The 18,009-nt window shown below is 33.2% G+C and overlaps 2 protein-coding genes across 3 annotated transcripts; both read right to left on the bottom strand.

Moving 5' to 3' along the window:
- Window positions 1-2,178: 2,178 nt before the first annotated feature.
- On the bottom strand, window positions 2,179-3,837 carry LOC126707066 (uncharacterized). Its single transcript, XM_050406658.1, has 2 exons — window positions 2,803-3,837; window positions 2,179-2,388 (listed from the first exon to the last, which is right to left on the bottom strand). Exons 1-2 carry the CDS (start codon window positions 3,246-3,248, stop codon window positions 2,271-2,273), a joined length of 564 nt encoding a protein of 187 aa, XP_050262615.1. The 5' UTR covers window positions 3,249-3,837; the 3' UTR covers window positions 2,179-2,270.
- A 613-nt stretch (window positions 3,838-4,450) lies between these two features.
- Window positions 4,451-13,572, bottom strand: LOC126714699 (serine/threonine protein phosphatase 2A 57 kDa regulatory subunit B' theta isoform-like). Of its 2 annotated transcripts, XM_050414965.1 has the most exons (5): window positions 13,384-13,572; window positions 13,053-13,183; window positions 11,255-12,724; window positions 4,996-5,400; window positions 4,451-4,893 (listed from the first exon to the last, which is right to left on the bottom strand). In XM_050414965.1, the coding sequence occupies exons 3-4, from the start codon at window positions 12,464-12,466 to the stop codon at window positions 5,041-5,043; spliced, it is 1,572 nt and encodes a 523-aa protein (XP_050270922.1). In that variant the 5' UTR covers window positions 12,467-12,724; window positions 13,053-13,183; window positions 13,384-13,572; the 3' UTR covers window positions 4,451-4,893; window positions 4,996-5,040. The 2 variants fall into 2 exon arrangements, with proteins under 2 accessions (XP_050270922.1, XP_050270923.1); XM_050414966.1 differs by lacking the exon at window positions 13,053-13,183.
- Window positions 13,573-18,009: the final 4,437 nt, after the last annotated feature.

Genomic DNA, 18,009 nt, shown 5'->3' with positions numbered 1-18,009 from the left:
ATCATAAGTTTATATATGCATGCATATAATTAACATCTTACTCTTATCAATAAACAAAATATTTCTGATGTCAGGTCACACTAGAAGTATCACATACACCTAGATTTACACTCAGTTTGTTTCAATAATAATATTTTATAAAGAATGAATCATTTTCCAAAAAGTAATATTTTAGAAAACTATCTCATTTTTCTATGTTTTATAATGACCTCAAAATGATATAGAATTGTTTTTAATAGTTTCTATATTGTCTCTTAACTTCATTTATTTAGCGTAGTATGAGATAGAGCTGTTTTTTGAAAACAATCTCTGAAAATAAGTTATATTTTTAATAAGATTTTATGTTGAATAAATATAGTTTTCCTTTTAATTATCTTTAATGATACTACCAAACTATCTTTACGTGAGGTTTTCCATTTAAACAAATGCAGGGCCAGCTCTAGCATATATGTAACTAAGGCAATCGTTTAAGGCTCCCAAATAAAAGAAGGCCCCTCTTTTAACTAATATAATATAATATATTAATATTATATTTCAATTAAGACTTATGCACCCTTTTAAACAAGTATTGGAAGAAGAGGTGAAGGTGAAAGTGGGAGAAGGTTCAAGCACAAAACCCTTTAAAGAAATCTAGGCCGAGCTAGGTATTGTCATTTTTCTTTACTTTTCTTCCGTTAATATTTTCTGTAACTCTTTTTCCCCCTTTGGTTGCCTAGAAAATGTAAGAATTTAAAAGTATACATGCTAGATACTAGAACACAAATAATCAAAAAATCTATAATTAAGGTTTAAGATGTACCTTCAAATATCATGACAAAACCAAATAGATTACCAATGGCAATAGACACGGATATGTACACTTGACACACGGTCCAGTCAAATCTCCTTTTCATGCTCCTTAGTCCTTTGTAAGCCACCTTAATATTTAGAGAGAATAAAATTTAAAGTTTTGTCTAACGTTAAGACTTAGGAGTGGAGTGAAGACCTAACCTTATAAGCCCAATAAAACAAGGTATACTAAGGTTCCATACTAAATTTGACCACAACATATTAACAGACTCTCCATGTATAAACTAATTCACATTCAACCTGTCTTATAAAATCCAGAAGTCCAATTAATGGAAGCCTAATTCTATCATTCTCCAACTTGGGCAACATTAATCGGTGATTCGGTGTATATAATTTTGAAAATGATTCTCAGCTTTCAGGTGTATATATATATAAATATATATATATATATATATATATATTTTTTTTTTTTTTTTCTCATGTGAGGCTTCTGGCTTATATATTAATTTAAGATTGAAATTTTCAGAATGGGGTGAGTCCATATGTATTTGAAAGACAAAAAAAATTTTAAGTAAAAATTAAAGAAAAGAAAAAAGAGCGAAAGTTAAATTGGACAGAAAAATCAAAATCACATTGTTTTAAGCGCTTAACAAAACTCATTTGACGGAAGTGGATGAAAGGACCACAAGGAACACAGAATGAAAGTTGAGGGGAAAGATTCAAAAATCAAAAATTAAAAGGATAAAAAAAAACATAAATAGTGTAATTTGTAATTTAACCTTATTATTAATATTACTACCATTTTAAGAAAACAAAGCAATGAACATGCCATTGAGAAATGAAGGCTTGCTCATGTACATACGCACAAAGCTGCTACTGCAATTAAAGCGGCTTTAAAATATATATATATATATATATATATATATATATATATAACTGCTTTTTTCTTTCACAGGCTGCTACTGCAACTACCAAAATTTGCCACTATTTCACATTCTTGTGATGACAACCATTTTCAGCACGTCCGTCTTTTGTTATAGCGTCCACTCTTCTCTCCATATCACAAGTTAACCTGCCGCTCTTTGTTATAGCATCCTTTCCTCTACAATTCTATTACCAATCAAGCTATAGTTTAAACTACTAAACTAGACAACCATTGGATTCAATGGTGGAGTTATTGCAACGATCTATGGCTCCACAATCTAAAAAAATAGTCAAGATATGAAAAGCCAATGCTTTTCACAAAACATGCACAATAACACACACATTTTGGGATTTAAGACAATTGCCCCAGACATAAGATATAGACACGACCTAGTGTTAATTTGCTGGGTCTCATAATTTGGTCGACCTCAAACTGTACGTGAGACAATAAATTTGCACTTTACATCTAGAAAAGAAACATATTTCAAAGAATAATTAATCCAAGTTAAAAAAATAAACTACAATCATCCTCATCTTTTACATAAGTTTAATGTAGCTTAGACTACTGTAGTCTGAGGAGTCCTCATCTCCAATATTTTTCCACCATTCTTGCCGATTACTTCTAAGGAAGCAATTGCCTCATCTTGTCGGTTATCCTCAATCAAAGAAATACCCCTGCAACAGTGCTCAATGTATTCAAAAAGGTGGAGAAGTGATTAATAAAATTAGTGAGTGTTTTGAGCATAGATGCAAATTGGACTTCGTTAATTTATGCCAGAAACACTTTTTTTTGGTTGATAAGTAGTTTATGCCAGAATCACATAAAGCAACCAAAGATTACATTTTTAAAATTTTAAAAAAATATATTAAAAAAAAAAAAAAGAAGAAGAAGATTTTTAATAGGGTTTCCGGAGGAATGCAACATTACATAATATTTCCTCTGCCAGAAACATATACAGCCAAAGAAAAATCATTAATCTGGGTGATTTTCCTTTTTAGTTAAGAACTCAGTAAACAATCATTCTATATAAGAGTTCCAGCAAAAAGCAAAAAAATCACTAAAAATAAAACACTAGTGAACATACGTACAGTGTCTGAGCTTCACATATCGATGCCTTTCCAGGAGTGATAAAAGATTGGCACGCTAGAACACGGGCATTCAAAACCCCTCTAGATCCTTCCTCAGAGACTTCCTCCTTAATCACATGAAGTTGCGTGCAATGGTATTGGGTTTTGGTTTGAGAAATGGAGGGAGAACGCCATAGCATGCAAAAGGTATCACCACCCATGTGTAGAAGATAGGTTTTAGCATTCCAGATGAGGGTATCACCAACCGCAATCTTCTTCATACCGTGTAGCGGTGCAGCAAAGCATGCATTATCCCTAATTGTAGGTGATGGTTGGGGCAAGGCCTCCCATTTGTCCACAATGGGGTCATAAACTTCGGCAAAAAGAGAACGATCTGCGACGCCGCCAAAAGCGTAAAGCTTATCATCGAGAACCGCCAAGCGAGGAGTGCGTCTGCGACGGATCATTGGCGAAAGGTTCTTAGTCCAACCATGGTGTGTAGGAGTAGGAGAGAGATCATAAGCCCTAACTACACGAGAAAAATCTGACTCTATGTAACCCTTCCTACGGGGAAGGTCACCACCAACACAATACAGTGGCTTTAATTTTTACACCAATTAATACTTTCGCATTCCTTTAAAAAGGGATAAAATATACATTTACATTAGCTCAAATGCTGAAAAAACTGTCACATTACAGTGTTGGGAAATTACCATCAGTGACGCCAGGGCGGTGGTGATGATGACGTCCAAAGAAGCGGATCAGCAACTCGTCATATGGGTCTCTTCTACTTTGACTTTTCTTCTTGCTCTCTTCTTCTTCAGCTTGGAATGAGACATTAACCAAAAACCAATTAGATTGAACTTCTTCAGAAATTGCACGAATACAAACTGTTTTTGTCAAAGAAGAGGAGGAGGAGGTGGTGGAAGATGGTGATGGTGATGACGATGAAGATCGTGACACCGACCTTTTCCTTCTTCCTCTTAGGGCAGGGAACGCAGACATTGGCATTTTGAAGATTCTAGGGTTTCGTTGATGGAGTTCTGACTGAATGGGTGCCGTATTTTCTTGGTTTTGACTTAATGGGGTTTCGGGCTTTTCGTTGGTTTTGGGCTTTACGTTGGCCCATTACTAAATGTTTTTTTTTTAATAACAGTTTTTTATTTTATTTTAATTCCGAAATTTATTTTACAAAAAAAAAAAAAAAAAATCCAACCATTTCGGCTTAATTAACAGCAGCAAATAACTAAGGTCTAATGGAATATCAAATTGACAGCAATTAAAAGTTAAATTTTTTGCCTAAATTTTTTTATTTATTTGAGCCAATGATTGGTGAGAAACTGAAGCCAACAACCTATCAATTTGAATATTATTAGTATTTATAGAACTTTTAGTTTTGAATATTATATCAAAATTAGGTTCGTAACAAAATGGAAGATCATTTTCTAAAAACACTCAAATGACATGCAAATTTAAATCTAGAAATCAACCTCTTTCAAATTGGGAATAAGAATGTCTACCAACTACCTCTCCTATTCACTATGATCTTTTTAAATATCTTTAATCACAAGAAATTGCCCTTCAGGCAGAGCTTCCGACTTCGGCCCCTTATACTAAGAAGATAGACTACAAATATCATGTACTAACAGCAATACTCAACAGATTTGGGTGGGTTGTGGTCATAAAGAATACAACATTAAGAGAAGTTAAGTTGAACAATGAGGAAAGCATTTCATGCTCTACTAACTACAAACTTTTCATCTTTTAAACAAATTTTATGCCAAGCAACGAACACTCATAAAAGCAACAAAGTATGATGATACATATAAATAATCAAAAGATTGAGCCTACTCCATTAAACCAAATTCACATGTAGCACATTTATGTCAAATTCGAGCTCTTTTTTCTCCCGCTCTTTCCTTTCCCACATGCAACAACATCAACAGCAAATAGGCAACTACTTTGCAGGCTAGATCTTCAATATGAACAGGCTTTGCAACACCCATTTGCTTAATCCATCCAATCAAATATATACAGTCCACGTGAGTTAAACCAAATTGGGGCTACTCTGCACCCCATGCAGTGGTATCCTTGAGTTTGGGACTCAATCACCTGATTAAACAACAATTCAGAAGGTCAGCAACCAAGGAACTAATGGCAACTAGCTTGATATCTCACTACTTAAATAATCATTTTTTTATATGGCCTCCATACCAATTCAATTATCAAACCGCTGTAATCACACATGGGAATCTCTCTCTAGCCAGATGGTGCCCGAATGGGTTTTCTAGGAGAGACAAGCACTGGTTCATTACTTGAAGCTTTCATTGCAGCAATCTCTTCTAAGCGTTTCCATGTGGCTTCGCGTTTCGACTTAATTTCTTTCTCTTGTGCTTCGTCTTCCTGAAACTTGAGCAAGCACTCTTCAAAAAGCTCAGAGTCAATATCAGAGAAAATCTTGCGAACGTTTAGTGTCAAGCTCTGTACTGCCTGGTTCCAGTGGTTTCTTGCATTTCTCTCCAAGGAAGGGAAGATAATTGGCAGTATAACTCTGCGGTTCTGTTTGATAAGATTCTCAATGTGATCATTGTTCCATAAGAATAAAGCCCTCTCTGCCACCTGGCAAAAGAAGTTGATTAAATGAGAGAGGGGATAGAATACAAACTAGAATGCGAGTAAACCTAGGCAAAACTTTCAGTAAATATGAAGTATAAGACTATCTTGTAATCATTGTTTAGACATAAATCAAGTTGGTACAGCTTGACATTAGTAAACCACACAATGGTATGGTATTGCTAAGTAAAAGTAGCAGCTTCCATATATAGCATCTAGTTTAAACAAGCATAAAGATTTTATTTTGTTTGTACATATGAAAGGAAAGGGTGATGCCAACAAATAAAAGACTAGGATGACTACGCAGAGAAAAGGCTGATGGTTTAGGTGACACCAGAAAAATTCCAAAATGAATGCTCTCAGATAGAAGAAATACCCGGCTGCTAGTCAGACAAAAATACATCTAGTAAAAAGAAGCAATGCTTAATATCAAACATTTTAGTACTTGATAAGAAGACATGCCAAAGGCATCAAAAGAAGCTATAACAGTTAAGGGGCTTTTCTTTTATGATATTAGTATTGCTTTTAAGTTCTGTTTTGAAAATTGTTTTTGATTGTCTAGTAAGGTATGGAGTATGAGAATGTGTCTAGTATTAAACATTGTTTAGAAAGTAGTGTCTTGGGAATTCAGTTTTTTTTTTTTTTTTGATAAGTATAGGGTCTTGGGAATTAAGTTCTTTGTGATATTAGTATTGCTTTTAAGTTCTATTTTGTAAATTGTATTTGATTGTCTAGTAAGGTGTGGAGTATGTGAGAATGTGTCTAGTATTGAACATTGTTTAATAAGTAGTGTCTTGGGAATGTCTTGGGCTCCTTAATAATTTTACTTGGAAGCTATCAAGCATCTATCACGTGTTGTCTTACCAAAGACCCATTTTATCTTTGGAAGAAAACTTATCAAATTTTCTGGAATTACTTCCTTTTCTGCCTTTTAGGCTTTGGATCTGTTTGGTAGTGAGGTGAGGAGGAATAAGAGCTTTAAGGACTCCCCAAAAGCTAAAAAACAGTTTTAGGATCTATCTGGCCCAGAGCTTTTGAACTAAAAAAGCTCTTTCAGAGGGGGAAAATTACCAGTGTTTTGAAGCTCTACAAAGAGCTTTAACCTCCTCAAAAGTTCTACAAGGAAGAGCTGAATTTTGAAGTTTTTAGGAAAACGCTATACAATACAGCGTTCTTGCTTTATAAGTCCAAAATTTTAAACCAATATTCATTGTAATTTTTCACACTCAAAACAATAAAAAGTTTTTCATTAAAGCTCTACATCTAAAGCTCTACTTCATACAGTAATACCAAACAATCACTTAAGCCAAAGCTAGAATTCCAAGCTTTGGTATAAAAGCCTTTTGGTGTGCTATTCCAATTCTTACTTCAAATTAAATTATTTGTAGGTAAAATAACTAAGAAAAATGACTGCTACAAGTAAATTTAGATATGTTTCCAAACATTTTGATGGTTGTCAATTATTTTTAAAACCTAAAATTAAACATAAATCATGCCCAAAAATATATATATATATATATAAATACCTAAAAATAAATATTAATAAATTTATTTTTATTTATTTTTGACAAGTATATCAATAATTTTTGCATCCCCATGCCCTAATTTTTCAAGAAATGTCGTGTTGTCATGTGTCAAGTCCTGTGTGATCAATCAGTTCAACCAGTCCAATCATGAACTCGTAATCAGTCCAATCCAGTTACACCCAAAAAAAAGAAAAATAAGATTAAACTAGCAACCAGATATTCAGCTGGTAAAACCAAGAACCATGCCAATTAAATAGGTTCAATCAACCTCATGAAGTCAAGATCTACACCTCCTTCACGCTCAACCAGTCAACCTCAAAACCTCTGTCCATGATGACTCACCTAGCCAACCCAAACATTGCAGAAAGGGATCGAGAGGGAAAGTTTGATCAGTCTAATGGTTTTTTATGGACCATGAATGAGGGCAAGCCTCAACATCCACGTTGCCAAAACAAAACTTGTAGAGAGAGATTGAGTGAGAGAATGCCTGATCTGGTGGATTTTTGCTTTTGAGGACAATGAAGTGGGCAAGTCTCAATTTCTTCATATCTTGAGGCAAGCAAAGCCACATCATTTAGATTTGAAACAAACAAAGTTTTTTCTTTTCTTTACATTTTTTTTTAAAGGAAAAGTTGGTTTTGGGAATGGTCAATTCTTTTTTTTTTTTCTTTTGGTAAGACAAAATGGGTCTCCAATGGACCAAACACACAGTTGTTGGCTTTAACGTGAGCCTCCATTGTAATTTTATTATAATAGTAATATGCAAAGAAGCATGAATGAATGATATTTCTTTAATATTTTGCTTTATGAAAATTACTTATTTAAATAGAAAGAATATGTTTTTTTAGTGTGAAAATCATCTGAAACTTAAAGATTATTAAAAATTTTAGATGTTCTTCAGTAAATATTATTAATTTTATCAAGACTTTCCTAAAATTATCCATTAACAAATTCCCTAAGAGCACCCATTACCGGACCCCTAATTATAAACTTATCATATAATTTTTTTAGTTTTTATAATTATAAATTTATTAATAAAATTGTTTATGCCATCATCAGTTTGACCACTAGTCCAACCCTGGTCAGATGAGAGAATTGGCAACCGTACTCCTTTCCAGTTCTCTATCCATCCTGGTTCTTAAAACCATGGTCTACAGTTAGAGCTCTACTTCCTACAACAATGCCAAAAAGGCTCTTTATTTGCTGTTTTATAACAAAACTGTCAATCTAGCTGCCTTGTTTTGGCTGCATCATTAAGTTCCTATTACTTCAACATTCAGACTCTATAAATTCCCATGCATTTACCATTATCTTTTTTTCTTTTTTCTTTAACTTCATTTTTTGCAGCAGGAAGTGTACATCATTCATTCAAGGCTGATTTGTCACTTGCTAGAAAAACAACATTTAATTCGAAAGTAGGAAATCTAACCAAGAAGTGTTTTCATTTGGTCTTTGATGTACAACCAATTCTGAGCAACTTAGTGGAGTCCAAATCAACTAGATCAAGCAATGCAAAGATATAGTTTCAACCAGTTTTCCTTACAAGGATTTAAATTTTGGTGTGGCACATGGTCCTTTATGAAGGAATGTTCTTATAACAATTTGGTATATATCTGAGAAGTTTAAAGAAAGACTAGAGATGTGGGCTTGGGTGGATGTGTGTGTGTGTGTGCTCATAATTGATCAAAATATAGAATTATAAATTTGACTGCCCACAGAAAGTTCAATCTACCAAAAAAGAGGGGAAAAATTCTAGCAATACCTAAGAATTAAAAAGGTGCAAGTTGTCTAAGAAAACCCAATTTAAGTGTTTAAAAATGGGTGGATGTGTTAGTGTGTTTGTGTAGTGACCCAAAAAGGGGGGTATTGCATTTCATGGAATCCCACATCGCCTAGGGAAGCATATGAGAATGTGTTTATAAAGAATGATCTCCCTTCAATGTGTAGAGGCCTTTTCCCCAGCGCAACCTGGGGAAGAACAAAACCATGAGGGGTATGGGCCCCAAAGTGGACAATATCTACACAGTTGGGGCGGGGTCGTTACAGTTATGGTATCAGAACCGGCCCGGTAATCCAGTGTGGGCTCAGAGACACTACCCCACAAAGTGGGCCCTAACGAGGACGTTAGGGATTTAAGTGAGGGAGATTGTGATGCCTCAATTTGTTTGATTGTGTGATGTGTGTGGGTGTGTGATGAGTCCCACATCGGGTATTTACTGGGTTGAATTGGACTTTATTAACAACTACAAGGAGCTTCAATTGTGACTAGTCCTTTTGAGATATAGCGCAGATGTGGCTAGCGCTTTTCCTTGGGTCGTTACAGTTGGTGTGTGTGGTCATCACTCATCAGAGATCAAAATATAGAATTATAAATTTGACCGCCCATAGAAAGTTCATTCTACTAAAAAAGAGGGGGAAAATTCTAGTAATACCTAAGAATTAAAAGGTGCTTGTTGTTTAAGAAAACCCAATTTAAGTGTTTAAAATTGTTTTTGTTAAGAACAACAAAAACACTTTATATTAAAAAAAAAAAATTTGATTGAGTTCCTAGATTCCCAAGCACCTGCCGTTGATATAATGGCCTTGCTCTTTCATTCTATGTTCTTTGCTTTCACTTTTCTTATCTTTTTCTCACTGTATACTTCCTGTATATGTTTTAATTTCTTTAATGAATTGCACTTACTTATAAAAAAATAAAAAATTGTTTTTGTAAAAAAAAGCCATTTATGATTGCCCCCTAGTTTCATTAATATAGAATCAACACCACTACCATCAATACCTAATGGAGGCAGCCACCACACAATTACTATTTACAAGATATCAAAGAAATTAAAGGAAAGGATTAATTTTATAAAATTGATTAAAAAATGGACTTCTTGAGTTAATCTTAATAATCAATGCCACCACCAGCACAAATCACTGGAAGAAGTCTCCTCCCCACAATTTAACCACCAAACCACAACAGCCACACCCTACCAGTAACCCATTGATGTAACTGCAAGACCCTTTTTTTTTATATAAGTACAACTGCAAGACTATCATTGTCCCATAACCCTAAAAGAAGCCTCAAGATTACAGCCTACATATCAGTACCATTTGCCACAATCCAATCACAGCATCATAAAATCAGCACAACTACTATGGCCTATATCAGGCTAATATGACTATTTATGCTATGTTAATACACATGGCAAACTATCTGAGTGACAATAAAGACCCATCTAAAATAATTAGCAAAAGGATATCCAGATTGTATATATGCCTCAATTCCACCACTCAATGTCTGTCGTTCATTACCATGTGTGCAGATGGACAAGGGTTATGAACAGAAATGAGAAATCCTCCCTCAATCAATATCTATATACACAAACCTAGGTCCTAAAGCTGGATATTTGGACATGTGCCACATGTTCAAGATTCACAATTTAACATGCCCTGTCTAGGAATCCCAAGTTTCTTAACTCCCTTCCCCCCTTTTGCCTTCACTTCTGTTGCATCAAAAGACAACTTGGTTATCATGATTTCAATCCTTTTAATTAATAGTTCATATTATCAGTTCTATAATAGATATTGCATAATATCCATGTCCATGGCATCAAAAACATGGCATTCTAAAAATGTTCGAAAATTTTCAAACAACTTGAAAATTCATAAAAAAATCTGGAATCTAGGCTAAATCTTCCAGAGATTTTCTTTAAATAACTTTTGAACCTACAAGCACCCCACTGCTGTACTGCCTAAGCTATGATCAAGGGGAAATGTCCTGAGAGTTTCTCCACACAATAAGAAAAATCTGAGCACAGTGGAGAGAGAGAAAGAGGTTTTTTATGAAACAGCATAAACATTTGCATCTCATCAAACTTCTCCATCAATCTTGATACTATTTTCTTTGGAAAATGCCAGAAGACAACTTGAGTTTGAAGGGGGAGTTGAAATATGGGGGAACCTGACAAGCAAGGACAATGAAAATATATTTTACTACTAATTCTTATTTTGTTAACATTAACATTTGCTAACTTTTAGAATAGATTGTGTTTGGGCTAAATTTGCACACATTTGAATTGGAGAAAGGCAGATTTTAGCCCAAGACCAGAAAGGCGGAAATTGCGCTCAAAATTCAAGTTCTATAGTGTTAAATGATTTTCAGCAGTTTAATCATGGAAAAAGCAAAAGAAGACCAACCGGAGCAAACCCTCACACTAGAAATGACAAAGTGAAGGCTTAAAGACTCATTATCTAATTTCTACCACAGAAGAATGCCTTTAGCTCAGACATTCAACACAGGAAAGAGGAACTAACAAGTAGAAACTGATGGAACTGGTAAAACAACCTACCTGAAAATGTGAACTGCTCAAGCAACGCCCAATTTGACGAAACAAGGGTACCATACAGCGCTGAAATTCTGCAGGCTGAGTTGCTTCTAAGACTTCCTCCAGCTCACCTAGGAACATAACCTCCTTAGAACTATTTGTAATTGGCCAATATTTTAGTAAACCCCTTATAATAGTGTCAGCAAGCTTGCAGTCCTTCTCCACAAATTGTGTAATGCAGTAAGATAACTGCTGGTGGTACATGGGTATGCATTTTGGTTTATGAAGTGGAATAAGTGCCCGAACAAGAAAGAGCTTGTGCTCTTCTTTCAGCGGCAGAGCAAACCCATTGATTATACTACCAAGAATCTCTAACAGCTCTGCAATCCCATTATGCTTCTCAGTTTCAAAAATAAAACGATAGAAGATGTTGTTGATTGCTTTCCTGATGAAAGGTCGGTGCACCATAAATTTCCCATAAATGCGGTGCAGAACTGTTTTCAAGTAATCCCTCTCTCTGGGGTCCTCTGAATCAAAAAGATCTAACAACCTGAGAACAAATGAGTGATCAACATACCTCTTAGCCAACTTTGCATCTGTCTCAGGTGATGCGACAAACCTCAAAAGGAATTCATACACTATTTGCAAGTGAGGCCATGCAGGATCCATTGATGGCTCTTCCTCTTCCAAATCAAAGCCTTCCAAGACTTTATTCTCACGGGGTGGAGAAGTGAGTGTTCTAAACAAATTTTTTGACACCATCTTTATGATCTCTTGCATGACAGTTTCTGAGAATTTCCCATTAGCAGAAGCAATATGATCCACAAGTTCAACCAATGTCTGTCGCTTGATCTCCTTTTCTTTGAAGTCCTTTGTTGGGTCAGAAAAGTCAAACACAACACAACACAAGTTCAACTTTTTAATAAACAAGTTCTGCTTCTCAGTATTGGGAACATCTTTAAAACTAGGCAAAGCCTCATAAGAAAAAACTGCTGAATTTCCATTCAGCTTTGAATTCACACCCTGTTGAAGCTTATTGCCCTGATTTAATACTAGATTTGAAGTAGCATCTGAAAAAGAAATAGCGCCTGTGTTCCCATATCGATTACTTGCTAAATCACCACCTCTTAAACTGGTAGGAACATTTGAAGATGATGTAGAGGTCCCCCCTCCTTCACGATTTTCAGACGACTTAGAGGACTTACGTGGGAGCTTATTAAGAAACTGTTTGATCATAACTTAATTGGCAAAATAAAAGCTCCTTTCTGCACTTAAGAACTTCGATACAATTGAAAATCATTCAAAGCAAAACACAGCATCAATTGCAGAGAAGAGAGAAATTTCAGTCAAACAATACATTAAACCAAATTCAAGCCAGAACTAGCAGTCCACATGTCCATTGAAGAGATAATCCACCCATAAGCTTGTTAATCTTTGCTTGATTCTAAGAATGTTTTTTGATTCTAAGAATGTTACAAACGAACTTGGGGAAATCTGGAACAGAAACATCAAACCACTTCACATGATAAGAAATCAATACTTCAGAGATACCCCAAACCTTAAATTTACACACAAAACTTAAACTTAGATTTCTAATTAACTACAACTAAAATAAAAACACTATCTTGCTTTTGTCATCTAAAACAAAGATCTTTCCCTTGTTACACCAAAATAAATGTGCCCTTTTCAATTATATCAACAAACCCAGAAGAAGGGAAAAAAAAAAACATTGCAAATCTAATTAACCCCAAGAACTCTGACTTTGTCAACCAACCTAAAGGAGAAAAAAAAAAAAAAAAAAAAAGATAATGGATATTCTCACCTCTTTATTTTCTCTCCCACTCTTTTCTTAAGCTTTTGCCAAGATGTGCATGCTATTCAGTTGGATCAATCAAAAGTAAGATCTGGGCATGATCTAGATAACCCAGATACCTTCCTCTATCAACAAGTCACCTACATCAAATTTCCCAATTCCCCACAACAACACAAAAAATTATGAATAACATTAAATTAACATTCATTCATAATTCAAATGTAAACATGAGAGACAGAAAGAGAGATAGACTCAAAAAATAAAAATAAAAAAAAAATAAAAAAAGGAACAACCCCCAAGAATCTAAGAAAGATGAATGTTTCATCCATGGAGTACTTACAGAGAAGAAAGTTCAGCTACTTCCTTTCAGAGAGAGAGAGAGAGAGAGAGAGTCAGAGAGATAAGAATCCAACAAAAACAAAAAAAGAAAAGAAAAGGTGGGCTTAAAGAACAGCAATCTCTGGCTGTTATTGTTGGTGTTGGAGTTGTTTTTTGTTAGCTAAAATTATTGTTGTTTTTTTTTTTTTTTCTTTTTTTTTTTCCTTCAACTTTCTCACCAATTTTTTTTTTTTTTTTTTTTTTGTTTTGAGAAACTTCTCACCAATATTTTTTTTTTTTTTTTGATAAGACCAATATTATTTAACCTTAAAACTGTTCTTAGTTTTGTTCTTTTTTACTTTTAAATTTTCAGGTTGATTGGGGATCAGATACTATTATTTGACTAAAATAACCCTTAACATAATTGGAATAGTAACAATAGTCTATAATAAGGGACAGAAAGTGAAGGTTAAAATAGTACTTATGTTTTTTAACTTTTTGAAAAGCTAATTCACGCGCTCTAAAGTGCGTTTGGGTTTCGTTCAATCTTTGTAATTCGAATTTCGAGAGTCCGAAGTTCGATATCCTGTTTTCCGTTCCAGTTGAATAAATATTCCACGCGCAATAGGCGCGTGTAAACACTCAAAATTTGGGAGACTTTTTGGAGTAAGCACATGTGGGAAGGAGATTGGTAAATAGAGGTTTTTTGTTTTATTATTATCATTATTATTATTGTTTTGAGTTTTGAGTAATACTCAAGTCGTAAACATGATTAAAGTATTGAATTCTAATCATCAATGATGATTCTTCTCTTAGTTATGTTCCATATAAATAACGTGTATTAGTAGAGTATTTTTAATCCTATTTTTTGTTCACAACAGCTAATATTATATATATATATATATAAAAGAACTTTATTGTAACTTAAGATTACAACTCCACTTAATATCTTTTTATTAGATGTTAATTTTGATAAATTTATCATTAAATTATATTTTTTTTATATCCTTTATACTTGTAAAATTTTAAAAAAATTAAAAATCAAAACTTATATCATCAATCAATTGGTTAAATTGCAAGTTTTTATAATCTAAAATTATGGATAAAAAAATAAATTTATAGATTATATAGTAAATAATATCTGATCGGTACAAAAATTGACACATGTGTTAAGAGTATAAAAAACATGTAATCTAATGGTTAGATTTTCAAAATATTAGCTATGTTAATTTTTTTTAATGAAAGTTGTAATCTTATACTACAATCAAATTTGTAGTCAAACTTTATCTATATATACATATATATATATATATATATATATATATATATTTTGTGATCCTGACATCTCAAACCCACACGGTCACACCCTCTGCCCAACTCGACAGTTGATAGCCTATAAATTTATAACAATATTAGAGATTAAAAAAAAAAACTTCGTAATGGATTGAAATGTTCAATGGTATATATATTTAAATAATTAGAAATAACTTTCAAAAAAAAATAATTAGAAATACTTACATAATATAATAAAATATATATGTTGCGATCCTGACAGTTGATAGCCTATAAATTTATAACAATATTAGAGATTAAAAAAAAAACTTCGTAATGGATTGAAATGTTCAATGGTATATATATTTAAATAATTAGAAATAACTTTCAAAAAAAAATAATTAGAAATACTTACATAATATAATAAAATATATATGTTGCGATCCTGACATCTCAAACCCACATGGCCACACTCTCTGTCCAACTCGATAGCCAATAGCCTATAGATTTATAACAATATCAGTGATAAAATAAAAAATAAAATAAATACTTTGTAATGGATTGAAATGTTATATTGTAATTGATATAACATTATTTTACTACTTATAAAAGAAAAATTATTTTACTATTTTTACTATCCAAGTATGTAACCCAATAATTACAAATGTCTTTAAAGAAGTAGTTTGTTTCCAACATAAAACCACACGCACGTGAGACTCCATCCATCTCTGATCTCTCTGTGTGAAAAGACAAAAAGAATGTTATGGGAATATTTATAATTAATTGCTTTAACATAATTTTTCTTTCCAGCTTGATAGCATACTTTAGAGACAAATTAAGACTAGTGAGTCACGGAAAAGAAAATCAAGATAATCTAGCAATGCATGTAACATTGTGACGAGAATATGAGGTGGAACATTAAAAAGATAACAAGGTATGAGGTGTAACAATGGGACTAGGATTGTCGGGCATGATTTGGTAAACAAAAACCACTTGTATTCTCTACAAATATATTCAACTCAATGACATTTTCTCAGTCAAGATTATTACTCTTTTTGGAGAAAAGTAGATAACCAAAACCAACACCCGGATTACTTCACATTTAAGAATTTATTTGTTATATCTAATCGTATATATGGTCTCATATCATTAAAAATTTTAAACGACGTGATATTAGATACATTTTTAAATAAATCAAGAGTCGTGTAGATCAATCGGTTGACCCTTCATGATGTTTCTAACGAAGATATCTAAGGTTCAAATTTTCTATCTCCCGTTACAACTAACGAATTATTAAAAAGTGTACACCTTTAAATATGTAATATTTGATATGAACAATGAAATAAAGATAGTCTTATTATGCCACAAACATGATATATCAAAACATGTAATATAGTGTTTTTCATTTTTGGCAATGATGAACAATGAAACGTATTTATCATTTTTTGTGTAAATGACACAATTTAATTTTATATAATTTTTTATTTTATAATTTGATAGTTACAATAAAAATATGGATTTGAATCCTAAATGTCTCTATTAAAAACATGATGAGGTGTCAACCCTGAATGGACACTTGTCTATAATTTAATTTTATAACAATACACAGCTTGTTTATTGTTTTTAATGTCCCTTAATTTAAATTTAGCTTCACTTGTAATGTGGTTCAATTTCATTAAACAAAAAGGTCAATTTAGCAATTAGCACTTTAATTTCATGTTGATTTACCTTTATGCAAAGCAATTTTTCATTCAAATTCGTTTTATTTAACAATTAACTATGGTCAATTTAATTATTCTCAATATTTGATCACATTTAATTATCATACCTAGATTATAATTCTCTTGATTTAGACAATACTAAATCCTTAGTTTTTGATTCCTTGGCTTTACCTCCTTTAGTGGAGGTTTTAGAGGCTCTAGCAATGCGAAGGGTAACTCAGTTTGTTGTTGAACTATGCTTGCAGCATTCAGTCTTTGAAGGGGACTTGGAACTAGTTTACAAAGCTCTCTCAGCTAGCCCCTCTCCTCTCTCGATTATTGGTCATATTGTTAAAGACACATTGTCTATTCCGAGTTCTCTTAGAACTCATTCATTCTCTCATACTAGGAGATAAGATAACGTTGTTGGTCATGCCTTATTCAGGAGAGCTAGATTATATTTTCTTTTGTTATACTGGATGGAGAATGTTCCACCAGACATTTTTCATTTTGTAGTTTATGATTTTGCTTTTAATTAATAATATTGCTTGGTTTTTTTCCGTTAAAAAAAAAAAAAAAAAAAATCGAGAACACATAATCAAAGTAGGAAAAGGAATATGGGTACTTTTTTTTTTTTTTTTTTTGGTTGAGAAGATCCTATGTGAGTACATGACATCCTTGAAACATTATCTACATTATTAGGAGAATTTGGGCTCTAATTACGCTGCTGATGTCTTCTAATCATCATTCCGAGGCAAAATAGAAATTACCTTAAGCATGAATAGAAATAGTTGAAAGAAATTACCCTAAGTAAATCCATGTAGTTGTTGGGACGATCACATCATATAAGCACGCAACCAACTCGGGATTTGATGACCGATATGCTAGTCCAACCATTCAGTGGGCCATGGACCCATAAAAGTCAATTTCTCCATATCCAATGATCATAGTCAATTCACAACACCTCCCTATATGTACGCTAAGCTAAGCAGAATTTTGGAGTAATATTAAACAACAATTTCCACAGCACACATGCAACTCTTTGGCTACTCCATAGGGCCATTGTTGCTTCATGTTGGCTCCAGTGAAAAATGGATGGTCTAACAGTATAGAACACAACAAAATGTCAAAACATTTTTATCAATATTTCTAATTTAGGAGTGTTATCAAGATTCTGTTAAGATTGTAATAAGCTCATATGTGAATCAACATAATAATTTAGGAATGTTATAAATTGTTATAGTAAAATGATAGTGAGTTCATGTATAAGCCAGCATACTGATTTAAGAATGTTAAAAATTGTTTTAGTGGGATCGGAAAAAGTATACATGTGAGTCAGCACACTAATTTTAAAATGTTGCAAATTATTATCTCTCTTTTTATGTCATGTCTTAGCATTAACTGAATGAAAAATCACACACACGCACACAATAAATTACCAAATTTACTTAATGGCCGGTGAAGTGCGGATCACATACACAGTCAGACGCACACGTTTTACCACACATACGCGCCCCACACACGCACAGAAAGTAAACAAGGCTGTTTTGTATTTTCATATTGTACCTACTAAAATTATTAAAGTGTAAAACAAAGTAATTTCAATTGGGCCAGGCCTCTGAGGCTAACAAGAAGTCTAGGAACACGTTTTGTCATGCAATTTGACAGGCGGCTTG

This window comes from Quercus robur, chromosome 2, assembly GCF_932294415.1.
Source record: "Quercus robur chromosome 2, dhQueRobu3.1, whole genome shotgun sequence".
NCBI classification, from domain to species: Eukaryota; Viridiplantae; Streptophyta; class Magnoliopsida; order Fagales; family Fagaceae; genus Quercus; species Quercus robur.
The sequence above is the reverse complement of the archived record's forward strand: the minus strand, read 5'-3'. Positions and strand labels throughout refer to the sequence as shown.